At 45.9% G+C, this 27,045-nt stretch overlaps 3 protein-coding genes across 3 annotated transcripts in view; 2 read left to right on the forward strand and 1 right to left on the reverse strand.

The window, feature by feature from the left end:
* The window catches only part of CASR (calcium sensing receptor), a 73,280-nt gene extending 67,920 nt beyond the window's left edge, over nucleotides 1–5,360 (forward strand). The window contains exons 6-7 of the mRNA XM_021548851.2: nucleotides 456–579; nucleotides 3,421–5,360. Of these exons, the coding sequence (XP_021404526.1) occupies nucleotides 456–579; nucleotides 3,421–4,871 (1,575 nt within the window). The 3' untranslated portion in view covers nucleotides 4,872–5,360. The remainder of the gene's footprint in view (nucleotides 1–455; nucleotides 580–3,420) is intronic.
* A 3,369-nt stretch (nucleotides 5,361–8,729) lies between these two features.
* LOC110480881 (cystatin-B) lies at nucleotides 8,730–16,191 on the forward strand. The gene is made up of 3 exons (XM_021549199.3): nucleotides 8,730–8,865; nucleotides 12,452–12,553; nucleotides 12,940–16,191. The coding sequence occupies exons 1-3, from the start codon at nucleotides 8,800–8,802 to the stop codon at nucleotides 13,066–13,068; spliced, it is 297 nt and encodes a 98-aa protein (XP_021404874.1). The 5' UTR covers nucleotides 8,730–8,799; the 3' UTR covers nucleotides 13,069–16,191.
* Nucleotides 13,978–26,942, reverse strand: LOC144245883 (cystatin-A-like). The gene is made up of 3 exons (XM_077781249.1): nucleotides 21,116–26,942; nucleotides 16,166–16,267; nucleotides 13,978–14,202 (listed from the first exon to the last, which is right to left on the reverse strand). Exons 1-3 carry the CDS (start codon nucleotides 21,179–21,181, stop codon nucleotides 14,074–14,076), a joined length of 297 nt encoding a protein of 98 aa, XP_077637375.1. The 5' UTR covers nucleotides 21,182–26,942; the 3' UTR covers nucleotides 13,978–14,073.
* Between the last annotated feature and the right edge of the window lie 103 nt (nucleotides 26,943–27,045).

A 27,045-nucleotide genomic window follows, 5' to 3' on the forward strand; every position in this document is an offset into this window, starting at 1 on the left:
GAAAACATTTTTTTAACAATTTCCATAAATTAGTAGCAGACAATATGCAATATATCGGATTGGGGATCAGACATCAGGGCCCATCAACCCCAAAGCTGACTCAAATTCCTGCCAGTAGAGATTGACTGTCTTTTCTTCTAACCATCTAATGATTGTTTTGGGGCATGTATATCATGGTCGCACTCCAGTTTGCTATGCCCCCAACACAGTAGAGATTACAAAGTTCTGCTGATCTTCCTTACTATCCCTTGATGTGTTCCTTCAGAGACATCTCACTGCAGTGGGTTGGGGAAGGACTATTGTGCAAAATGTGTCTGTCTGTGGAAGGAAGAGGTGAGCATTTGAGGCTCTTCATCCAGCAATGCCAACCAAGCAACAATACCCTTGGTGGAAGCCAAGATCTTGCCATAGCAAGGCATTGACACCATTAACCTGCTCGGGCTCTTTTCTTGCAGGTGCCTTTCTCCAACTGCAGCAGGGACTGTCTGCCGGGCACAAGGAAGGGCATCATTGAGGGGGAGCCCACCTGCTGCTTCGAGTGCGTGGACTGCCCCGACGGGGAGTACAGTGACGAGACAGGTAACACCCACAGAGCTGCCCCGGGCCTTGTGGAGGGCAGTGCCCTCCAGGCATCACCCACAGTTGTGCTGAAATCACTTCTCTGTCAGCCTGGGCTGGTGCCTGCCTTGCCAGGAGGCTTCACAGAAAATCTTAGGGACTTCTGAGAAGCTTACAGGAGTTAAGTCCTGTGGTCCTGTCTACTGGTAAGCCTGCTTGTCCCTTCTGCTCTGCATTAGAAAAATTAAGGCAGAGAACCTGAAAAACAACTTACATATAGAAAGCCTCTGAGGCAGCCACCAGAAAATTCTACTGCACTGTAGCAGTAGCTTTTTTTTCTCCAAAAACTTGGAGGAGGGAGAGATTCCCCATCCTAAATTCTGTAGTTATCTGTCTGCCCCCATGTTTTCCTCAAACGGTTAGGGTTTTATTTCATGCTTTACAAAGAAATAACATCCATTACATCCCACATTTCACAAGCAGAGAGAAATATTTCCCTTTATGGACTCACCAACTACAGGTTCTCTTGATCACTGGCATACAAAAAATAAGAATCTGTGGATCCTACTGAGCACCCATGGACATGTTTTTTGTTTGTTTCATTGGGAGCTTGGATCAAACTACAGGTTCTGGAAGAGACGGAAAAGGTAAACTCAGGCCTAGAAATGGTTGAAAAATTTTGAATTTCCAACACCATTAGTGGTCCCTCAGTATTGGGCATCCCCAGGGTAATGAAGGCAAGTAAATTATTTCAGAATATCAGTCCTCTCTACACTGTAAGGCACTTGGGACCTCCTCATACTCTGTCTGGTGCACTGGTCCCAGCAAACACTGCAGACCTTGCCAGAGATGAGCAATTCAAAACTGCTTGCAAAACTGAAAAAGCGTTCTTTGGGAGAATCTAATTTGTGTCCTATCAGACAGGAATGATATTTTTTTAGCATGACCATATAGGATAGTTACAGGATGCTTGAAATCAGGATTTTCAGATTGAATAGAAGCAATTCTGGTCATGTGTAATAGGGATCTTCTGGTGTTCTTCACATAATTTTGAGAACTAGCTCTGGTGTGGAGGTGAAATTTATGGGGCTGAGCTGGTGACTGTCTTCTGACTCTACAGTTTCCTGCTGCAATTTCAGCTGACAGTAACAGTCTTTATTTCCTGTACTTGTCAGTTTTATAGGCATAGAGAGCAACTTTACAACCAGTTCCATCCAGCTGAGACAGCGATGCTACCAGAGGAAACAATCTGTCCTTTCCCAGATGTTTGCTCCCACACTTTGTCTGGGAGCAGTTCTGGTACTTGTGCAGCCATGGAGTGGGTTGGATCAGATCTTTGGTCTTCCTGAAAAGCTCTTGGGAGGCTGAGTTTCCAACTAGAATGAGAAGCTGCGTGGCCTCAAGTGTTAACAATGCAAAGGAGAGGGAAAGAATGAGTAGTCTGGCAGGAGGAGGGAGACTTGGTTTACTCCCTTCAGTGGCAGCATGGTCTCTAAGCCACCACAAGACAGCAGTGAAAGTTTGTCTTTAGGGTGCAGTGCTAAATAGCTGTCTCTGGCATTCCTGCTACACAAAATTAACTTTGCTTTGTCTGCTTGCAGTTTGTAATGAACTTCCAGGTAAAAAGCACAAGAAAAATAAGAATTAATGGCTGAATGGATGTAAATGAAATTATGTGCTGATGACAGCTTCTGACTGAGCTTTTGCATCTAGTGGCAGATTTTCAAACACCTTAGGTGAGGCAAAAAGTCCTTAGGGAAGCAGTGCCTATCAGGTCATGGATGATCTCCAACCACACCTTAAGAACAAGAGAGCCTGAAAGCCTTTGGCCTCATTAGCTGGGCATTCCTAACTTTTTCATTAGCATCAATCTCTGCTCTGGAAACTGTTGTCAGAGTCTGGGTCTGTGCTCAGGTGCAAAACTCAGAGGGTTCTTGCTGTTAAAGGAGTTTGTGGACCCTCTGCAGCCCCTTGCTATCCTTCTGGGATCCCAAAAGCAGAGGTAAGTTGAGACCTCCAACTCTCTGCTCTCAACCCCTTTCTACTGCCATCAAAAGAGTTGTGACCCTCCCTGCTAGAGCACAAGACCCATTTGAGTCAAAGAGGAAGAGCAGAAGCAACAGGTCCTTGCTTTTTGATCGTGCAAGCCATTGGCATGGCCATGCTATCACAATAGGCCCAACTACCTTCATGAAGGAGATGGAGGCACCAATTTTCCCTTTGCAAGCATTAGTGGGACATTTGCTGGGTGTAGAGAGAGTGATATTATTAAGACACATCTTTCCCTGGCATTCCAACATGAAATGAGAATGAGCTGCAAGTCAATGGCATTGCCTGCCTTCAGGGAAGAGCAATTTAAACACTAAGACTTGCCTCCATGGAATATGAAATAGGCTTTTGAAGCATTTAAGGAGGCAAGCACGATTTTAATTTTCTCTGTAATAGGAAAAGGCAGGATATTCAAATGATGATAAAAGTTTGAGAGGTATGAAGACAGACAGAAGTAGAAGATAAAGTAAAGGAACAAGCAAGAGGGAAAACCAGAGCTTGTGTAAGAGCTGATAGCAATCAAAGTTTGCAAAGTTTTGCCAAGAAATGGATTACAAAAAACCATGAGTGCAGAGGCAGGACTTCTTTTAAGCCAGAACCAAGAATGCTTTCTGTTTTGCTATATAGCCCACAGGAGGTTGGTTGTTTCAGAGTAAGAAACTCTGAGGCATCAATACATGACTCTGGGATCTGCACACAGGAGCGCAACACTCTGTATGTTTAAGATCAAGGCTAGTGTGTAGCTGCCATATATGTTACACTTCAGCCTCTCATTCTGACAAACTTTCCCTCTCCTTGTCACTTCTTTTTCAGATGCAAGTGCCTGTGACAAGTGCCCTGAGGATTACTGGTCCAACGAGAACCACACGTCCTGCATCCCCAAGCAGATAGAGTTCCTGGCCTGGACCGAGCCCTTTGGGATTGCTCTGACTCTCTTTGCTGTGCTTGGAATTTTCCTGACTTCTTTTGTTCTGGGAGTCTTCACCAAATTTCGGAACACACCCATCGTTAAGGCCACAAACCGGGAGCTATCCTACCTCCTCCTCTTTTCCTTGCTATGCTGCTTCTCCAGCTCATTGTTTTTCATTGGTGAGCCCCAGAATTGGACTTGCCGTCTGCGGCAGCCAGCTTTTGGCATCAGCTTTGTCCTCTGCATCTCCTGCATCCTGGTGAAAACCAACCGTGTCCTTCTTGTCTTTGAGGCAAAGATCCCCACAAGCCTCCACCGAAAGTGGTGGGGCCTCAACCTTCAGTTCCTCCTGGTATTCTTGTGCACGTTTGTGCAGATTGTCATCTGTGTGATTTGGCTCTATACGGCCCCACCATCCAGTTACCGAAACCATGAACTGGAGGATGAGATCATATTTATCACCTGCCATGAAGGCTCCCTGATGGCCCTCGGCTTCCTCATTGGCTACACCTGCCTACTGGCAGCCATCTGTTTCTTCTTCGCCTTCAAGTCTCGAAAGCTGCCTGAGAATTTTAACGAGGCCAAGTTCATCACCTTCAGCATGCTGATATTCTTCATCGTGTGGATCTCCTTCATCCCTGCTTACGCCAGCACGTACGGCAAGTTCGTGTCTGCTGTGGAAGTGATTGCAATACTGGCTGCCAGCTTTGGGCTTCTGGCCTGCATCTTCTTCAACAAAGTCTACATCATCCTCTTCAAGCCCTCCCGCAACACAATCGAGGAGGTGCGCTGCAGCACAGCTGCCCACGCTTTCAAAGTGGCTGCCAGGGCCACACTGAGACGGAGCAACGTGTCCCGCAAGCGCTCCAACAGCCTGGGAGGCTCCACCGGCTCCACCCCTTCCTCCTCCATCAGCAGCAAGAGCAACCACGAGGACCCTTTTCCTCTACCAGCCTGCGCCGAGCGGCAGCGCCAGCAGCAGCGCGGGTGCAAGCAGAAAGTCAGCTTTGGGAGTGGAACGGTCACCCTGTCGCTGAGCTTCGAGGAGCCACAGAAGAACGCCATGGCCAGCAGGAACGCCAAGCGCCGGAACTCGCTGGAGGCCCAGAACAGTGACGACAGCCTGATGCGGCACCGGGCCCTGCTTCCCCTGCAGATCAATGAGCCCCTCGGGGCTGAGCCTGGCTTCCAGGCAGCTTCCAGCCCAGAGACCAGCTCACAGGAGTCGGTGGCAGGAGACAACAAAGAAGAGGGACCAAACCCTGAGGCAGAGCCTTCCCTGCCGTCGGTTAACTCCCGAAATTTTATAGGCGCCGGAGGTGGCTCTGTCACAGAGAATACGGTACATTCCTAACGAAAGAAGATTGCGAAAAGTACACCAGGCCCGAGAGGAACTTGCTCACCTCTTGCTTCTGAACGGGAAAGGTAACAAAGACACACTGCTGTGATACAGCCCCACCACACCTTAAAGTTAGCGTCGGCAGGGTAGCACATGTGCCTCCAGAGGAAGGACTGTGTCTGGGGAGCCTTGGACTGAATTTGCATTTGCTTTATTGAAACCAGGACATCTCAGAAGGACAAGTGAAGATCGCCTTGGGTGGGGCTTAAGCAGAAGTCTGCATGCTGCCTCGCCTCCTTAAGCTTTTCCTGCCAGACTGCAACTCAGCTGACTATGGGAGGCACTAGGCAATTCCACTATACCCTGCTTTTACATTTATGTATAATATTCCTCTTTCCCACTATGTATGATATTCCCTCTTTATCCAGTATATGTGATCTGTAACCATGTGCGTCAGGACTCTCAGCTCTACAAAAGCAAGGTACACGGTTTCACTTCAGGAAAGCACAATCATGGGGAAAATAAAAAAGCCCCCAACATCCTGCATGCTGTGTACAGCCAAGGGTGTGAACATGTAAAGTATTTAATGTGACAGAGCGCCCTGCTATTTATATTTAGTAATGTCCCAGTCTCTCCTTTCAGCCCAACAGGAAATACTGGACAATACTCTCCGTAGACTCCATTGCACTAGACCAAGCTACTTAGGTTCCTACTGGTTTCCTCCAACTGGAATAGCTTTACCTCCAGCCTGCCTGCTTTGGTGGAGGGGGAGAACAGCTTGTAAAGCCCTCCCAGAGAACGCTGCAAAAGCACAATGAGATGTATCCCTGATTATGTCGCTAGTAGTTGTGTGCTTAACCAAGTGTTGCTGCTGTACTATCCCACAAGGCATACATGGCTAACCCTTTCACACCATAGTCAGTGTTGTGCTTTGCTGTATTAATCTGCCTCACACCTACACAGAACATTGCGACAGTCCTGGCGGTACTGGTGGGCCTGACACAGCAAATGAAACAAGGGGAAATGGAGGAGTTAGGGATGGAGGAGGTAATGGGATCACCAGAGCAGGTGAATATCTGAAGTGTTCATGATGGTAGATGACTGGGTGAGAAAGACATTCAGGCCTAGGTTCTTAGACACACATAAGTGACAAATAGATGAACTGAATACAGTTTTGCTCCTAAAGGCCACCTACTAGGTTATTTCTCAATTTGAAGAGAGGTGGACGTATCACAAGAATGGTGGGCTGTACCTAACGCAAAACACTAAGGATGTCAGCAGAGAGCATAGCAGAACTTGATTACTCTTGTCCTACTCTTCCTAAAGCAGACATAAGTGCGCCTGGTTTTTCAAGGCATGCCTCGTTCTTTTTGATTTGTGCTGGAAAAGTTGAAGAGAGTCATTTGCAGAGAGATTTGTTGCAGCCTGATGAGAGAAGAAACATCCCTGGACAGCCTGGAAGGGAGGGCTAGGGTTACATTGCAGAATTTAATTCCTTCTTCCCAGATTCCCCATGGAAGATCAAGCATCTGTCAGGAAGATGTCAGTACCCTCCCTCATTGAGCATGAAGGTAGTCTAGACCTCTTCTAGAAAGGTAGATGGGCCTGCAGCTCAGTGTGAGAAGAGACAAAAGGACTGTGTTCAAATGCATTGGGGGAAACACCACAACTCTCTTGTTATTGTTTTTGCTTGGTTGTTCTTCTGCCAGGGCAGGCAAATAAAACTTACAGGTGAGATTACTGTATAAAAACTTTGTTTTGCCACCTCCACTTGTTGACAAGGAAGAGAAGTTTTGACTAACAGGAGCAAAGTGGAAGTCCAGAATCCGAAGAAGCAGGCTATTCAGACCAGTTGTTATAACCCTTTTGTTGATCTGTTACATCCCCCTTGGACTGGGCTCAAATTTTAACTACACCACATAAGGACCAACTCAACTATAATTGCAAGGCTTGCAAATCACAATATTTGATTAAAAATCTGACTCAGATGATTGAGGTGGGAGGGGGAGGGAAGTGAGTTTGAAAACACAAATCTTTCCAGCCCAAATTTTGGAAACTACATTTTGCCCCTGGACCCAGACAAGAGATGCTTACTGCTTCTGAAACCTAGGTCCCTTCCCCAGGCTGCTGACTGTGGCAGTGGGCTCAGTTTAGGGTACGGAATTGAGCTCCAGGGGCTCCTGAATCTAACTGCACAAGCAGGGATGAGCACTAGATGGCAGAGAGGTCTAAAAAAGGCATTTTGGTTATGGCCTACACTTCCAAAAATTCCAATAGCCAAGTAGTTTTAGTGCTAGTGAATCATTTCTACTGGAGCAAACCCAGCTCAACAACCCTTGAAGTGAAGCTGACAGCACTGAAACATGTAAGAGTTCAATGAATGAAATTAAAATAATACCATTTACTTGTGCAAACCAAAGACTGTGTACAAACACAGGCAATGTAAGAAACAGAAAGTCACCATCAGCTGCCTTGTCTGGAGAGCAATATTCACTAGCTGTGTATACTAGCTATGCATTTGGGTGCTTTTCATTCCTTGGGTGTTTTTAATTATTTACATTTACTTAAAAGGAATTTATACCCTGGCACACAATGAGTCTCCAAGAGCTGCAATCATTTTTTAGCATGGCCAACTGCACTGTATTTGCTGGGGAAGCCCCTTTCACCCTCCGTGCTCTCATACATGGAGTCCTAAGCCTGCAGCTCCAATGCTGCATGAGAGCTGCTGCTGCAGCTGATAGCAGCGCACACACGCTGGACACAAGGGAAGTTCAGTAAAAAAGGACCCCTTTGGGAAGGTGCTTTGTAACCAAATCCCTTTTCCCATGCAAGGAGAGGTGGATATGTTCTCATCCTGTGAGGTCCAGGAGAGGAGAAGGCTTGCTCCGGACAGCACTCATGAAGTCATGCTGGGGAACATTCTTCTGTTGAAAGCCTGAGCACCTCCACTGACATTTCCTACCAGAAGATGCCCACATGAATGCCTCATCCCACCCACCATGGCTCAAAAATCCACCAGAAAGTTTGCCTCAGTGTGAGGTTTCCTGAACTGTCCAGTGCGAAACAACAACAGTGTATCAGGTCTCTGGTGGGATTTCCACTGCAAAACTTGGGAACCACCTCAGTGAAGAGCCCAACCCTTCATTCCCAGTCTCCTGACAAGCCTGGCAGAACTCTGCCTACTGAAAGCCCCAGCAGAGGCTTTATTTATAGACTATACCAGAGGAAAGAAAACCTTCCCCATTATATTTCATTATATTTCACCATGTCCTCCTCATCAATCCGTGAGCTCTGTTCAGTTTGTAATACCTGCTATTGTTAAATTTAGGTTTATATTGACCAAATTTACCAAGGGGTGCTGCCAAGTGGGAGGAGGAAGGTAGGTGTTTGTTGTTGGTTTTGCAAGTCTGGATGTTTAAATTGTGAGGAAATTTAGGTAAAGACCTGAATGTTCAAACTAAAATCTCCCCAGGGATGTCCCAGAGGTTGGGTAATTCACCACCGCCTTCAGCTTGCTGGCTGGGGGGCGGCAAAATCAGCGTGGGAGAGGGAATGATGAACGTGGTGAGCGAGGGAGTCGGGAGACGGCCGCTTCCAGGCGGCGGAGGGAGCGGGGCGCTGCGGGGAAAGGCGGCGCGGGGAGGAACCGCAGCGGCTGAGGGCGGCGGCCCTGTCCCCTCCGGGCTGGCACGGAGGCGCCGCTCGCTGAGCAGCCCTTCCGTGCGGGGCGCCGAATAAATCCTGCCGGCAGCGAGCGTCGCCTCAGGCTGGTTTTGTCTTCGATCGGTCCCGCTGGGCCGCGCTGACCGCAGCCCGGCTGGGCGGAGCCGGGCCCGGCCGCTCCCGCCCGCGGGCTGCAGCCCGGCCCGGCACCGCCCGGCACGGCCGAGGGGCGGCCCCGGGCGGAGCGGAGCGCCGCTGCTGCCGCTGTGCCGCCGCTGCCATGTTGTGCGGGGGTGCCTCGGCGGCCCGGCCCGCCACCGAGGAGACGCAGCGGATCGCGGAGCAGGTGAGCGGCCGGGGCGCGGCCCGGGAGCGTCCCGCAGGCGGGGAAGGCCCGTGCGGGCCTGTCCGGGGCCCAGCGTGGGCTCGGCCATTGCTCCGCGGCTGAGCGCCGGGACGCCGCCCCCGGTGTAGAGCGGGGCAGGAACGGGCCGTGCGCGGAGCAGCCGGCGGCTCCCGGAGCTCCTTCCCTGCGGCCCGGCTGGCTCCGCGGGGCCGTGGGCAGCGCCGGGGAAACCCGGCAGAGCCACTGCCTTCAGCGAGCGAGCTCCTGTGCTGCTGACAGAATCCGACCCTGTGCATGCCTTTGGGCTTTCGTTCTGTGCCTGGGAAAGGGGGGATTGTTTGTTGTGTTTATTTTTGAGGGGGTGAAACGTGGAATAAGCAAGAAAGCTTCTTTGCTGCGTCTGCTTTTCCCCAACACAGAATTCGGCTCCAAATCCTGATACTACTTAAAGTACCTGAGGTTACTGCTCGTGTTATTGGAGCAAATGCTTTTACTCTAAAAACGCCATCGTGCAACTAAGTTCCTTCAAACCACACGTTCTTCTTTTTGTCACAGAAACTCAAGTTCCTTCTGCTTTTTGCCTTTGTCGACTAAGATGTGGTAAGCTAGAGAGCAACAGTTAAGAATGCGCTCCAGCTTCTGACACTTTGTCATTGCCTGAGCCTGTTCCCCAGGCAGGAGGAGTTCCCAAACACATACATAGCACCCAGAGGCACAGCAGCTACTGAAATGAACATTTGCCTTGTACAGTCTGAGGATTCTGTGTTTTAGGAAAAGGGAGAGATGTGCGTCTCCTAAGCACCAGCCTGAGTTTGCAGTAATAAGCACATAATTGAGAATTGCTGAGAGTTGCAATTATTGCTTTGACCTGAAAAGGCTTACATGTCACGTTAAAGGTAATGCAGATATGCACTTAACATGGGCTTAAAACTAGGTTTGAAATCCTGACTTTTTGTTCTGTAGCACACTGCAGTGGTTTGATAATCCAAAAACAAAACCCTGTTGGATTCAGAAGTGAGCAGAATTAACAAAAAAACCCTCATTTAAATCACGTAAATACTTTTAAAGTTTATCCAGCTTGTTTTGGCTGCCAGTTTAAATTACTTCCTTTAATGAAATACAGGTGGGAAAACTCACACTTGAAACTTGCCCATGCACTCAGATTCTCATCTGGACACTGCTGGAGAAAACATTAGTTTTGTTAAATCAATGTAGCCTTCTCAAATAATTTTGTTTGCTTAAAAGTCAGGTCTTTTTGGAGATTTATTAGAGTCTGCCAGTTTGCTTGCCATAAACATATTCCCCGTTCCTGCTTTTCCAGTTCTTGCCTTCATTTTACAGTTTCATAAGCATCCTTGTGATGGCCAAATGTTGTTCAGTTTTGTGACCCACAGCGGGTGTAGTGTCACACAGGGCAGGAAGGCTTCCTTTGGCAGTGTCTGGCTTAGGAATCCCATAGGAACAGCCTCCTCACAGCAAGGATTTCCAGCCAGGCCTGTTCAGCTTTGGCTCCTCACTGGTAATTGTGGCAGAGCTTATCCAGGGTGATTGTGAACCATCTGCTTTTTATTTAACTGCTCTGGCAGTGCAGGGCAAATAGGCCATGCAGGGCAGTGGAGAGTCTTCAGGGCATGATCATTTCCAGCCCTGTGACTGAATCATGGATTGTTTGGGTGGGAAGGGACTGCACCTCCTGCATGAGCACAGGGTCAGCATCCTCAGGCTGCTCAGAACTTTGTCCTGTCAGTCTTGAAAACTTCCAAGGATGGACTCCTGCTGTAGTGCAGTCCTCAGGGGAAAGGTTTCTCATGATATCCAGCCTGAACCTCCAGTTTCAGTTTATGACCACTGTGTCTCATTCTTGTGCCCTGTGGAAAATTTCATCCCTGTAAAGACCCTGGCTTCTTGTAGGTACTGGAAAGTTTTCTTCAAAGCCTTCTCTTCCCTGGGCTGAGTAAGCTCATTTTCTTCCTCTCCTCACAGCACAAGTGCTCCAGCCATCCTGGTGTGCTCGTGGAGTGCTCCTGGTGACCCTTCACTGGGCTCACTACAGTTCATTGGTGTCTGGCTTGTACTGGGGGCCCAGAACTGGGTGCAGGATTCCACATTTTCTGACAAAGGCCGAGTAAAGGGTAATAATCACTCCCCTGTCTTCTGGCTAGGCTCCTGCTGATGCAGCCCAGTATGCCATTAACTTTGTACCACTAGGACACAGTGCTGGCTCCTGTACTCCAGGATTCCCAAATCCAGACTGAGATCAAGAACCAGGTCTTTGGGAGAGTATTTCTGTCTGGGATCTCCCTCTGCACACTGAGGCAGGATGCTGGTTTGTCACATGCTGTGGTGACTCACAAACACCCTGACAAGCTTGCAGCTGCAGGACTCTGAGCTGTCTGTAGCCAGGGTCCAGTGTTCAGCTTCCTGGTGGAAACAAAAAATGTGCTGAGCTGGAGTGATTGAGTGACCTCAGAAACTAATGCTGCCCAGTGCCTAGGATTGCTAAAGGAGCACAGGACAGGATAGGGTCAGTGGGAGACCTATGTCTGCCCTGCTGCTTAAAATTTGTAAAAGTGTGATGAAAACTGAACACTTGCTCCAACCTCTGACTCGGGAGAAGGGGAGGAGGCAGGAGTGAATCATGGTGTTTCTTAGAATGCAGCTTGGATTCCCGTATGGCAAAGAACAAACAGGAAAGTGTTCAAACATCATTATCTTGCTTGTGACATACTGATCATAATCTGGAGGAAGTGTAGAGGTATGGCCTCTGAGAGGAGATAAAAAGCATGGTCACAGCTCTCAGGGACAGGATGGTCACTGAAAAGGCACCAGAGTTCTGGGAGTTGGAGAGGTGGGAGAACACACCCCATTGCAGGAATGGTTCTTCTGTTCCTGCTTCACCTACAGCACCTGACCAGTGGCAAGTTGGCACTTGTTTTCCCCCAAGGAAGCCTGTGGGATTTAGGCAGGAGTGCAGATGTATCTATTTTCCTTGCATTTAGAAAAAGGAGAAGTACACCATATGGCTGGAGGATCTACTCATTGCTGGTACTACTGCCTTGGGAGTGAAGGGAGAGCTGTGCAATGATGCTGCAGGAGGTGCAGCCTGGAGCAGGCAAGGACTTTCAAGCAAGGGCTCCAAGACTAACTCATCTTGGCTTGCAAAACAAAGGCTGAAATCTGCTTTCCTGACTAAGATTTTTCCATACAGCCACAACGTGCTAAGAGTGCCCAGTGCAGGAGAGAAGAGCTGCATCTCAGGAGTTCATGGCTCCCTCTTGGGTACTGAACAGGTTATTTTGACTTCTTGAGCACTGTTTTGCAATTTGAAAACACCGATTCCAACAGACACTGTCAGGTGTTTTCCAGACTTGGTGTCAGCCTGTACTGACTGACTCCCAGCTCTGGCTCAGTTTGTTACCTCCGCAGATTCCTGGTCCTGCTTTCACACAAAACTTAAGATGATTCATTTCAATCTTGGAAAAGTGGTAACTCTGTGTCTGGGAATTCAGCAGCAGTGAACTGTAAGCCTTAAGTCCTAAATACTTGAATATTGCATCAGTCTTAAAGAATCTATTGTTTCCTTAAGGTAAAAGCTCAGCTAGAAGAAAAAGAAGGGAAGACCTTTGATGTCTTCACTGCAGTGGAGTTTAAAACTCAATTGGTTGCTGGAACAAATTACTTCATCAAGGTAGAGCAACAACAACCTGGGTTGTTTCTTTTCTAATTAATGTGTATAATCTTTGGAATGGTGGGTTTTCCCCTTTCTTAACTAGAGGAGAATGCTTACAATTTGACCTTAATAAGAAAAAAAGTTGTGCATTAAAAAGCCACAAATATCCACCTCCCAGCCCCTCTCCCTGTGTTAAATAGAGATCATCTTTTCTCCATTTTCATGGGAAGATTAGGTGGTATTTCTGCAAAGTCATGGCTCCTAGTCTGGTTTGAAACAAGTCAGTGTTTTTTCTTACTGCCTGTGTGCTGCTCCATCCTCGAACCAGCCCAACCTCTGCCACCCCTCCTGCTGCAGGTTGCTCCCCCTGCAGGGATCTTCTCACTGGGTTTCATGCTTTGCAGGTCCACGTTGGGAATGAGGAGTTCCTGCACCTGCGGGTGTTCAAGAGCCTCCCCCACGAGAATGAGCAGCTGAGCCTCCACAGTTACCAGGGCAGCAAGACAAAGCATGATGAACTGGCTTATTTCTAGCAACCTTCTCTGCTGTGTTTCCCTTGCTGGTTCTTATGTGCATTTTCTACAGGCTGCAAAATGTTGATTCCTGTGCCAGCAAAGGTGGAAAAGAGTGTTTTTTGGTTTTTTTTATCATGGTGGAAAAATCAATTTCTTTTATGCCATTCTCTTCCTGTGCAATCTCCAAACTTGAAAGTCACAGGGTTCTCCTATTACCTGCACTAATGTAAATCCTACTTTTATTGCAACTTAGCTTAGGCTTTAGTGCAACTTAATGAGAATACTGTTTGTGGACTTCCTTGATCTGGAAATCAGAAGGGGAATGACACCAGCACTCATATATTTGCAGCAAGGAACAAGAGTGTTGTTTTATAACTGTGAATATATGTGTAGATTTAAACTGTACTTTGTATTTTATGGGCAAAGACCTAATGAGAGACTCGACCTGAAGCGATTTTGTAAGGAAGAGAAAGAGGCTTGCAGTAGTTAGAAACAAACATTCCCTTGGTAATCATGCTCATCTTCTTGCAGCAGTAGCATGTAATGTCCTGTAGAGGGTGTGTGAGTTTAAAATACCAAACCAGCTTGTTTATGTTCTTGGTCCTATTGCAAAGTCCTGGAAAGGAACTTAAGCTGGATGAGCATTTATGCATTTATAACAATAAGCATTTCTTTTGACTTGAGATGGCATCTTTGACTGGTGCTTTAGTGTTCTCTTCTTTGGTTTTCACTATTGGTTATTATCTTGCTCAGCTTTTTTTTCCTTAAATGTTTTTTATATTCCAGCTTTTTTCCCTTAAGTATTTTTTATATTCCAGGTAAGGTTATGTTTATTCTATGTCTTAATTGGAAATACTTTGTTTTAGTCTTGTGACAGACATGAAAGATAACAAGATCCCTGCAGGTATATCAGCAGCAAAATGAAAATACGGACAATATTATTTTATTTACTTATTTTATTTACTGTTATGGGCAGAATCCCCATAGGATTTGCAGAGGTGAGGCACTGCAACACATCATGTCTTAGAAGTAGGTCAGAGGGTCTTCCTTGCTTTTGCCAGTCTGAAAACCGACAAGGCTGGGACCTGCGTTCTCATGAGGAAGACTCTCAAACACCTTCAAGTGGACATACTCACCATCAGAAACCTGGACCTAGAAACCAAAAGAATAGGCAAGTGAGGATCATGGGCTCAAAGCAGGTTCAAACAAAAGGCTGTTTCTTTACATTCTTGAAAGAACATCTTTGCCAGGATCTTAATTTTAGATGTACTTTCATTTTTACTTCAACAGCTCTTACCAAAGTTTGGATAGTAACTGGTGGCAGAAACTGTCTACACCTGTAGAAAACTGTATTAAAAACCCTCAGACTCAGGTGAAGGGAGAATGAGCAGAACTGCTTGGGTGTGGAAGCACCAGAAGATGCAACAGGAGACAGGTTTTGATGGTGTCTGGTTTCAGTCACCAGGATGTCAGCACATTTGCTCACAGCCTCCTGATACACTCGTAGGAGACAATGAGGAAATCTCCATGATTTGGGGGGTGGGACACAGTGCAAACACCATGTCACCTCCCAAAGGGTACAGAAAGATCTAATACATAAAGACCTGCACATGGTCCTGAGAAGCAATGACAACCTGAAAGCCAGGATCCCTGGTCTGCAGAGTTATTCCAAACACATCAGTGCCTGAACAGGGAACCTGACATACCCCAGTGCTTTTGGGAGTGCATGGGAGTGCCTGCAATAAATACTCTTCCAAAGAAATTTGTCTTCCCTCCTAGAAAGTCCTCACATAAAGACTTGGTAGGAAGCTGTAAAATTTCATTCTTAGAGAGCCAAACACAACAGGTGCCAAACTCTCCCTTGGTGAGGAACATGGCAACTTTAATGCCTTAGGCTCCAAAAAGTTTTTACGTGCTTTCTGGTGGCTGTAGTGGGGCACTATGCTTGGTCTGGGTTCCAGCTCAGCTGTAAGTCTGCTGGTGAAACATCAGTGAGGTGGAAGATTCAGAAATATAAAAGAATGAATCTTGTTTAATGCTAAAATGAGGAACTGTTTTCCATCACTAGTAAAATTGGGAAAGAAGAGACAAATCATCCATTTCCAGTGCTACAAATTAATTTCTTCAAAGTTCAGTAATACATCAATCTTTGTTCCTGAGTTGAGAGTTCTTTTAAGGAAGCACCTGGGAAAGAAGAAGGTTTGGCAGCATCTGTCCTTCCTGATATCAACTAAGTATGAGAAGTATGGAGCTAATGCTCGCAGTGTCTCTCTGCAGAATTACTCTCCCCCTGACTTTACAGGCCAATTCCTCTAACAAAAGAATTATTCCCATTCCCTTGGAATACGACATGCCCTGTCAGGCACATGCCCACGCACACATGAGGTTTCAGCAGTCACAGGCCATGCCTGCTCTGCTCCGAAGGCCAGCCTGCTGCTCAGCAGTGCTTGCTGGCCTTCAGAGGAAAAATACACCCAGCCATTTCTTCTGTGCTACTTCACAGCAAGCTGCTCACATCCATCGGTCAGGGTTTCCAGTAGAGGAGGAATGGTGCTATCAGAGGGCTCCAAATTAAGCATTACCCATTTTTCCTCTGCAGCAGAGAGGGGGTTTTGAAAATACAGAAAGAACCAGCAGGCAGGCTGTACCTCTGCAGCACCTGACACAGAACCAAAACATCAACACACCTACTTGCATGCAAAACTAGCCAGCAGATGTGTGTACTGCATTATCTTTCCATTGGTTCCTTAAGCTGATTTCAATTTCATCCCAACAAACACAACTGAAGGACTCGGATATTATTCTGCCTTGAAAGGAAACAGGGGACTAGTTATACTCATTGAAATAATTTGAGTTGGGAAAGCAATCTATAGTCCTTGAGGGGGATGATCCCAAAAAGCTTACCAGTCACATCTGAATAAGCACAGCACATTTTTTGTATTCCTGCTTACAGTAGTGCCAAACAGAGGAATTTAATAAGCATTTGGAGGTAGTCCCCACTTCTGTTACTCAGACAGTTTCCTATTATGTTTGCTCTCTTGCTAGCTGTAAGCCACTCTGCCAGTCACCTGTATAATTTCATTCCAAAACACTCCCTCCTACAAGATATACAAACCTTAATAAAGTACATTGTCCCAGCAACCACTTGAGTCTTATATATTATGGCTGTAAAGACAGCACAGTTCGTGTTTGCCTGGCTTTGAAACTGTGGCTTCACCTGTAAAAAGAAAGGGAAAAATGATTGGCAGGTTGATACTTGGGGATTTTTTTCACATATACCACTCCAATTTTCATCCTTTCACACATACTCCTTAACAAATCTCCACAAAGTGACTGAGAGCACCCTCAAACCCCTTGTCCAAATCATCAATAAAGATGTTAATCAGAGCTGGCCCCAACAAGGAGCCCTGGGTGCACCACCTCAGACCAGACAGATGCAACCACCTCTCCCTGGGCCTGGCTCCAGCCAGTTTTTTCACCCAGTGAGCAGTGCACCTGTCCAGGCTTCTTCAGTAGAATGCTGCAGGAACTGGAGCCTCAGGCTTTACTAAGGTCCAGGGAAACAACATCCACAGCCTTTCCCTCATCCACTCAACATGTCGTGGAAAGAGATCAGGTTGGTCAAGCAGAACCTGCCTTGCATGAACCCATCCTGGCTGGGCTTGAATCCCTGGTTGCTGCACACGCTGTGTGATGGCACTCAGGATGAGCTGTTCCTTGACCTTCCCTGGAACTGAGCTCAGCCTGACAGGTCTGTAGTTCCCTGGATCCTCCTTCCTAGCATTCTTGTAGATGTTCTTTTAGAGGGGCATCAAATTAGCCAAACTCCAGTTGTGTGAGACCTCCCTGATTCACCAGGACCACTGGTAAACCATGGACAATGGCTTGGAGAGCTCTTCCATGAGCTCCCTCAGTACCCTCAGGTGATTCCATCCAGCCCCATAGATTTACACATGGAGAAGCAGGTCACTGTTTCCTGCTGGATTGTGGGGGCGTTGTAGTGTTCCTTGTCTCTGTCTTCCAGCTCAGGGAGCTGGTACCCTTAGGACAATTGCTCTGACTACTAATGGTTGAGATTAAGAAGGGTTTAAGTACCTCAGCCTTTTCTATATTTTTTGTGGCAATGATTTCCCCAACATCCAGCAAATGATGGAGATTCTCCTTAGCCCTCTTTTTGTTGCTTATGTATTCTTTAGAACACTTTTTGTCATTGCTTTTGGCAGTGAACAGAGCTAAGTCCTAAGAGGGGTTTTGCCTTTCTGACTTTCTGCATAACCTCACAACACCTTTGTAATCCTGAATTGCCTGCCCCATCTTCCAAAGTTTATAAACTATCTTTTACCCTGGGTTCCAGCTAAAACCCTCTCTTCAGCCAATCCAGTCTTTATCCCCACCAGCTTGTCTTTTGGTATTTGGGGACACCCTGCTCTTGCACCTTTAGGATTTCCTGGATTTCCTTCTTGAAGAATGCCCAGGCTTCCTGGATCTCTTTGCCCTTCAGGACTGCCTCCCAAGGGACTCTTTCAACCAGTCTGCCAAAGTCTTCCCTCCAGAAGTCCAAGGTTTTGCTGTTGCTCTTCCTTACTTCTCCAAGAATTAAAAACGCTCCCATTTCATGATCACTGCATGACCACCACACAGAAAGCAGAGACAATCCCTCCTAGGCTGGGTGACACAGTGCTCCTCTGCACGTGACACCCACACTGATGCCCGGATGCATTACTGAGCTTGGGCAGAGGAGCAGTGTCAGTGCCAGCCTGCTCAGCCTGCCCTGGGCCAGGCCCGCAGTACCTCAGCGTTTCTCACTACCCACCTGTTTCACAGGAACCCACTGAATTAATTAACTTTCCCAGCACAAGCACCTGCAGCTGCCTGCCACTCCCATGACATTCCTTCCTAGCAGGAAGGCCACAGAAAGCGTCCAAGAAACATCCAGATCATTTCCAAAGAGCCAGAAATTATCATCCTATTCAGCTTCCTCATGATCTCTTACACTGCTCTTCTGCTGAGTAGCTTCCAAAGGGCTTCTATCCCCAGGAACAGACAACTATACTTTCAGCTGAAGAGCTGCTAACTCTGGCAAACCAGGGAAATTTTAATTCCCAACAACCTTCCAGCTGACTGGGGCAGGGGGCTCCTAGAATGCGCTAAGTAGCAACTTTTGGTGCATGATACTCCTTCTCAGAATAAAGCAAAACAAAGTCACTTCTCTCCAGTTTTGCTCTCTCTCCTCTGGCCACTGTATCCCCTATTTGTTAGTTACAGGCTGAGCCATCAGTAAAATCAAGAAGAAAAACAGATCCTTAATCCTCAGGTGAAAAAATGTAACATTCCTAGCTCTTATCTAACAGCATCCTAAACCCAAAACATTCCTCAGTTTTGGGCAACAGCTGTAAAACAGGGATACCAAATAAATCACATTCCTCAGCTCACTAATGATGGCTAGATACAAGGCACAGGTATAAGTAAATAATTGTGTAATCTCATGAGCAGACAGACCTTGAGCATCCCAAGTTCTGCAAATGCTCTTCACAGCTTCACTGAAATCATAGGAATTGCTTCTCTGCTCAGCAGAGCATAAAAGCCCCCAGAAATGCTTCATGAAATGGTGACACCTATGCTGGAAGGACTGCAGGATTTCCCCAGCATAAGGTTTCCATAAGAATATTTTCCATAGACAACTGTACCAAAGCCTCTGGAAAGGGGGAAAGGAGCGGGAAGAGTTCTCTCTCCTGCTCTCAGCACAGGGCAGAAATTTCACCTTGAAGAAAATAAAGAGCAAAGAACAATCTGTATTCATTTTCCTGAAGTTACTGAGAACAAAAGAACACTAAAATTAGGATCAGTCCTTTTCTGGAATCAAACAGAAACTTTGCACTATCCACATTTCAGATTCCATCTATACCCTGTACTCCGGGGGCATTAACACTGCCTGAAACCAGCATTCACATTTTCAAGTGCCTGTTTGCTCACAGACACCCAAGTGCTGTGGTTACACCTCCAATACACACTGCAAGACTTCTGATGACCCATAAATAACACAGCCCAGCATTGAAAATGAAGCTCAGTATCTAGTATGGTGCTTGAGGCATTTCACAGACTCATAAATTAAATTTCACAGCCCTCAGCTGGCCCCATCTTAAACATGAGGAAACAAGAATGGCAAATAAACAAAGGTGCTACAAGTCCCTTGCTAGGGTCTTCCCTCCATAGGTAAAAAGGGAATTTCTGATCTCTGCAAGTGCTGCTCTTTCAAACATTCCTGCCAGCATAGAAGAAAGAGTTGTACTGCTCCCAACTAATTCAGTTAGTGCCTCCCAACAACTGTAGACCATTCATTTCTGTTCTGCAGTAAATCCATTTCTTCTCTGCAGTAAATCATCTCTGACTAACCAGTTACCCCAAACTCCAGCCCTCCCTCATGTACATGCCCCAAACTCTGGTGACCCCAGCTGTGACTGACCAATAAAGCCCTGTAATGGAAGAAGGCTCAGAGGAGCTGGGGAGGGTAATGGTTCCACCCATGAAACTCAGGGAATAATGCAGGGTGTCACTGACCACAGCTTTTGCAAATGAGTTGACTTTATCTCAACGCAAAGGTTGACCACAGGGTGTTTTTGATAAATATCTCTGTCAGTGCAGGGGACAATGTGGTGGTGTAACTACCCGAGTTCAGTAAGAGAAAGTGAACACGCCCCTGAGTTAGCCAGACCAGCATGTGGGGAGTGAACACATGGCTCTGCCCAACCCTGAGTATAAAAACTAAATGGTTGGACAAAAGCATTTTGAAGAAAACTGCTGGCTAGAGCTGACTTCAACCCACATCCCCCTTCCCAGTGACTCAGGATGCCCAGTGTAGTGACACGGAGGTTATTGTACACCAGCAGTGCAGAGCACGCTGGTATCCTCAGAGAATTGGGATTGCAGTCGCTACATTTTGCTAAGAGTAACTTAGACCTGTATCAAGTTGCCAGCATATTTGTATCACTCTGCTAAATCAGACACATGGAATAACATGGAGTATCTTCTAATCAGTAAACTGGATGTTAAAGTTATCCCCTCCACCTGTGGACTACAGAAAAGAGCCCTGTCAGAATACTGGGCTGCCTGGTCTCAGTTGCAAGATCATGGAAGATGTGGGAGGATGCTTGATGGAAGGATGTGCAGACTCTGTCCTCAGTGGCACAGCAAAGGAGAGAGCTGGGAGCCCTGCACATCAGGTATAGTGAGTGTGCTGCAGTGTTGCCAATGCATTCAGCTCTGCTACTTCCTGGTTTTGTCTTCTCAAAGAGTGCCCAAGTGCAATTGCCAAAGGGACAAGAGCTCATCTTTCAGAGGCAGAAGAGTGAAGACAATTGGGTGGGTGGGTGGAAACCCCTTTCATTCCTCAGGATGCGTTTTGTGCCTTCATTAAAAAGAGCTGCTGCACTGCAGGGCATCAGAGGATCGCATCTGTGTGAGGTGCTGCTCACACAGCTCTCCAGTTCAGGACCACTGCCTGTAACCAACCACCTGGCAACTGGGCTCACTTAGTGGCCTGCCTTGTGCCAAGCTCATCTTGCCCCAGCAGCAGCCCCTGTATCACAGCTGTGACTCTAGAAAACACATAATGCCAGCAGGGAACACACAATTTAAAAGCTTTTTGCTGCATTTATAATTCTTTATTGCATACTAGCATCTGGTTTGTCCTACACAGTCCTTCACTGAGGAATGAACTCTATCAGGTACAACCTTTTCCCTTCCAATATGCCACCTCTCATTTCAAACAAGTGACCTCACTGCTGGCGTAGCAGAGCCGGGCTTGGAACTTCACACAGACATTAACTGAAGGTAGCCAGTACCATGCCTGGCCATGGACGAAGAGGAGACAGAGAAGTGGTTTGTCTCAGTCTTACCAAGGCACTTCCTACATAGAATGCTGAGAAAACACTGGCAGTCGAGGGGATTCCCACTTTCAGCATGAGCTTCTTCAGTTTAAAACCTGTCTCAGTCTCCCAGGCTTTACACAAGCTTCAGGAATAGCATCTTTGCACACAACTTAATCTAGAGAGAGGGTGCAACTCACCTGGTTAGCAAGCTGCTGAACTTCTGGAGTAGCTGGCTTGGCCTCAGATAAACCCCCAGTCATCATGGTGGCAAGTGACTTCTCTGAAATGGCGAGCAGCTCTGAAGAGGGAAGTTCAGCGCAGTCTGAGCAGAGTCCCCAGGCATCTCACATATATACACACACACACATGTGTCATAGAACCATGTGACCTGCAACACACGGAGCCTACCATTACTGAACTGGAGGAGACAAAAGGGGAAAAGGGGGGGGGAAAGCAATGTAAAGCACTGGCAATATTACTAATAAATGTAAAAAGCACTCAAAGAAATGTTTATGGTCTTCACATCCAAAAGAAAAGCAGACATCAGCCTCCAGTCACCCACATCTTAAAGAGTTGGTTTGGGCTGCAGCTGAAATCTCTTGCCTCCCCACCCAAATACAGATGACTAGGCTGAGGTCTTGAGAAACAAATCAAAGACACACCCAGTATTTCCCAATACCTTTACTGATCAGAGGATGATGCAGCACTTGCCTTAGCGAAGGTCCCGTTAAACTTGAAATTTTAATCTCTCAAAATCCTTCTAAGTGGGGAAACAGGAACAGACAGCATTTTACATTCAGTGACTTGACTTCCCTCTGCCTGACCAAAAATATGCCAAGGTAAACACCAGCATCAGAAGTAGAAAATAATTCCATCCCAGATTCAGGTAAGTACTGAAAATAAGGTATTTCTGCTCCTTTCCCATCAAACCAAGAGCTGCATTCAGGCAATCATAATAGCAACTGAATGTGCAATAAAATCTGCTTTTTAACTCTAGTGCCAATTTCCTGGAAGACAAAGTACAATCAAAAAACACAAAAGCTGTCCCATTTTCAACGTATGCTGTTGAAACAGATCACATGAGAACATACAGTCAGAAGTATTCATTCTGCAGTTAGTGTCATGGCACAATCAGACTCACGAATGTGAATGCACGAAGCTCAAATCCAACTGGGGGAAGGCTAATAACTGCTAGCAGCCCTCCCTGGTAAGGGAGAACTAACACTTGAAGACCACAGATAAAATTACTCCCTGTCAATATTCCTGCCATCCTCCTCAGCAGCAAAAAAGAGGAATGTTGTTCCACAGCAAGTACCAGAGAAGCAGGAACAGACCAGACACTTTTTAGTCTGTAGGGGCAGGTACATGGCAGCACATGAAATGAGAATATGTCCTGCACACAGGCAATGGGCATTTCTGCTGGGATCAGTATTAGGGAATTTGCTAGGAAGAGGTGGGTTTATGGCCATAGCAACTTCTCTGTGTCCTACCCATACTACTGAACCTCCTCCTCACAGATAACAAATGATGCAAGACACTGTAAAAAGTACTTCAGATCTGACTTCAAAACCAGGGGATTTGGTACAAAGCCCCTGAGATTGAGAAACTGGGGCTGTAGGAGCCCTACACTCAACAGTATTGATGAGTATTACAGCATGTTACTGAAAAAGATACTGCAGAATTTTCTAGACTTGAACAATAGTGCTATGGAAGCAGACAAAAAGCATTTGAGGAAAGTTCATTTTCCTGAGACAATATTTTTGTGAACAGAGAGAAAAATCCTTCCTATACTCAGGAATAAAGGGAGTGGCAGCTGATAAAACTGGAATTCTGTCATTTTCAACAACTTCTCTCCAGATGAGGAGTTCCTCAAAGTCCTATTCATGGAGCTGATGACAACTCAAATCTTCTTTTGCATAGGAGCTTGCTGATTCACTCAAATGCTGATCATGTTCCACCACCCCTTATTCATACAGCAGGACAGATAAGTTAAGGAACTGGAAGACCCAGTTCACCTTACTAAGGCCAGAAATCAGAGAATGTGTCCAACAACTGCACAGCACCAGTACTAAAACAGGGTATTTTATAAACCTGTCCACTCACCAGGACACAGATCCTGCTAACTTCCTTGGGAAGGGATGTTAAGATCCCTAGGGCAGTAGTACATTCCTGGAGAACTCTTGATTTTGTCTAGCAACAAATACACTGAGCACAAAGTCTAGGAGGGTTCACTTATAATTTTGGAAAGAATCTAGGTGTGAAACTGAAGATATTAATGTTGCATGGAAATCATTCACTCCATATTTCTGGGTTTGCTGGTTTTTTACTTTAAAGCAACTTTTTTTTCCCTAGAATGCACAGTTTTGCAGAAGGGGAAAAAAAATCACGCCTAAGTATCAGCAAGTTGATGCTGAAGTTTACAGAGGCAAACAGACTGTTTCCTTTCCATGGCAGTACTAATGGCTCTCCCAAAATACCAAAAAGTGGTATTTGTAAGACTGGGATGCAGTACTCTCATCCTGCACAAGTATTTCATGAAACCACTTTGAAGTGCTGACATTTCACAGACCTGTGATCAAAGATAACCATAGGCAATTGATCAACATTATCTGGGGCAACCTCCACCTCCAGCCACCCTTCTCTACATCAAGTTTTGGATGTAATGAACCAGGATTTGGAGCACTGCCTTGAAAAGAACAGCTGCCTCCACGTCATCTCTTGCACAACAAGGTGAGTGTACCCCCTGTGATGTTTGAGATGTGGCTGGTATCACGTACCAGGTCAGTCTACTCTCCATCAGCAAAACTGGCAGCTTCCTCTCATGACACTGTGCTGCTGTTATCCTGGAGAATCTCTGCTGGGAAACCACCACTGGCATTCTGTACAGCTTTGAAGCTGAGTAACATCTTGCACCATGTACTATTCCAACACAGAAGAAACAGATCTTTACCATTGGCAGACCACTACCCTCCGGTCCTGTTTAAGCAATTTTAAGAGTGCCAAGCTATTGCTGATAAAAACACCAGTACAAAAAAAAGCAAAAAAAATTAACCTCCACCAAATCCAAACCCCAGGGTTATGTATTTACAAGTAATTTTTAAAGCAGGAATGAAGTCAGCTCTGTAGAAATGATTGTGAAAGCCAAGTCAGTAAGGTCAGTCTTCTGGTTTCACAGTGACATGTAATTGTGGCTGCACATGACATGATCTGAATGTCTTTAAGAGCTTCTAGAGGAAAGCAGCCCTCCATGTACCAGGTGAAGATCTGCTCTCATCATCACAGGAACAGCCTTGATTTTCAATGTGCTGGTCTGCAAAAAAGGCTTCCACTCCTGCTACCCATCCCAATTTTGAAAGATTTCTGACATTGTACATGAAAAAGGATCAACAGAAACCTGACCTTCAGCAGCACAGTTATCATGGCCCAGCCTATGCTGAGCCTCTTCCTCTCAGTCTGCTTCAAGACAACTGAAATCTACTGTTAAAAATATTCTATAAAGAAATTACCTGTTTCATCAGTCTTTCATGCCTACAGGCTGCAGAAGACAACAGCACTGAATGCTAGAAAAAGAACAACACATCTTTCTATTTCACAGAAAGAAAGGTGCACAAGCTTGAGAGGACTTTCCAAGCATGTGGGATCTGCCCACCTCTGTTCACCACCTGCAAGCAATGGGAAAGCCCTAGTGGGAGAGGCAAGGCATCCACAGGACTCTGGACACGGCCATCAGCTATGCTCAAATGTCTTTACTTGCAGAAATAGAACTTAAAACCAGAGAAAGGAAGAAATTCTGCTGTTTGTAGTGTCCACTATTTGACCCCAATATGACAGCAAACAGTAATTTTGTAACTACCTCAATGGTAATGTTGAGGCAAGGTTCAATCCCTGACTAAACACCATCCTGGAATCCTCAGGGGTCCCTAGACACAGAATTTACCGGCCTGTGTTCAGTGTGGCACACAGCTCACACCGATGCTGTTTGCACACATTCCAGAACATCCTGCTCCACACGCAGCTCTGAGGCTCTCAGGAACCAGCAGAGCCGTGTCCTCCAGCCCGCACCCAAAGCGTGGCATGCACTTCTATTTACTCACCTTCATGTTCCATCAAGTTCAACAGCAACGTTAAGCTGCCTCTGAGCCACCAGATTTGCTGTGGACTACTGTTAAGAGACACCCCCTGCACTCAGAGCAAACTGTATAAAGCAATTCAATGTCTTACTGCAACCCTCTGTATGCAATCACCCCAAGAAGGGATGCTGGGGATTCAGGAGTCTTCTCATGGTAGCAGTTTTCCATACTCAGGTTTGTATAGGACTACTAGCTTGGCCTTATATTCAAACTGAAAATAATTCTGTGTTGGGCTGAGTTTTTGGGGTTGTGGGTTTTGGGATTTTTTTAACATAGTTTTCCTCATAACTAATGCAAAAAAAAGAAAAAAAAAAAAAAAACTGTGTATCACATCCATTTCACAGGTAATTTATCACAGCATCTGCTTAAGTGAAGAAGCTTTCCACAACAGCTGAGCAAACATCTGGATGGATAAAGGAAGACAATGATTAATTCTCATTACAGTCTCTAGTTTATACAGAAATAAAAAATTATTATTTCAAGACTATTGACCCAAGTCTACACACACTCATAGAAGTTTCTATTGTACAACTGGCTAAAAAGGAGAATTTGTCCTTGCAGTTGATCCAAGGCCTGGAGAGAACAAATATTTTAGACACCTATCCTTGTAGAGTGTCTAATAAATAATGAAGTACCAGCTTTGAAACCAAAACTTAGTGTTCTATACATCTCATTAATTGATCATCGTCTCCTGTTGAAATTTCTTTAGTGCCAATTCAGCCCAGAGTGATGAGCAGTATTTGATTTACACTTTGATGACAAACAATTATAAGAATTTAACAACTGAAGAATAAACACATTTTCTGCTTTCAGAGTTGCAGAAAAACAAGGAGAAATCTTCAAGAATGAGTGCTCCAACGCAAAGTTCTGGATAAAGAAGTTGCAGTACTTCAAGAAAAAAAGAGGGGGAAAAATGATGTTTGAACATTAGGATTTACATCCTCAAAGATTTAAAATATATTTCTACTTCATTCTCAAAAAAAGGTGAGATAAAATGACCCTGATGCCTAAAAATAAAAGGCTTCCAAGCAGTTTGAGTCTTAACTGCAACTATAAAACAGATGCTGCTGCACAGATCTTTGCCAGCTCTCAGTAACACAGGTACATTGCTTCATTTATTTCCCACTCCCTATATATGCAAAGCTTTAGGGATGTGAGAGTATATCCAGTAATTTCATTGCTGTTGCTGAATTCCAAAGTATTTGCAAGACAGGGCCTGTATTTTTAGGGATCTGTTTAAGTTCAGTGGTTCTTAAGATCGTATCAGCTGGCAACCACGCAGACCTTGTCACTTCACTGTCAGCCTATCTGAGATAAATACAAAATAAAAAGTAAAATATACAGGTGTAATTGCAACAATTCAGCTTTCCTCCTACTTATCTGCCTTTAAATGCTGTGTTACTGCAGGGGTGCTGCATTCAAGCTTTCTAAACACAACACCACGGCCAGGATCAGCAGGATCAAGTATGCACAGCTGTTTCCTCAGCTCAAACACAATTCACCCTTAGAACTACTCTTAAATATTCAGAGAGAGGGACAAAAAAGGGTCCCTGGCAGTCTCATTCCCAAATGAGACACATCTTCAGCTCCAACGTTACGTGGTTTTAATATACACCACTTCCCCTGTACAATGGAAAACTCCAGAACTTGCAAACACAGACCAAAGGGCAGCAAGCAACAGATGCTGCCTGTCAGCATTGCAGGAGCAATGGCAAACCTGTGCCTATACACAGCTCTGAGCCACTGCTGCTCATGCTGAGCAGTTCAGAACAAGGCTGGTCACGTCTTACTTTCAGCAATGCTGAATCTAATACATCTGTTGATCAGTCTGCAATTTTTACTTCCTTTCAGACTTCAGCAGATTATTTCCACAAAAAGAGTATGTTCACTGATATTTTAGTAGGCACCAGCTCAGGGAGAGCCTTCTCCTCCCTGCTCAGGATAGGTTTTACTCTTTCTTCCCCTCTGGGATCACTGAAGCTGTGGAAGTTCAAGAA

The sequence above is a fragment of the Lonchura striata genome, chromosome 2 (assembly GCF_046129695.1).
Source record: "Lonchura striata isolate bLonStr1 chromosome 2, bLonStr1.mat, whole genome shotgun sequence".
In the NCBI taxonomy this organism is placed as follows: Eukaryota; Metazoa; Chordata; class Aves; order Passeriformes; family Estrildidae; genus Lonchura; species Lonchura striata.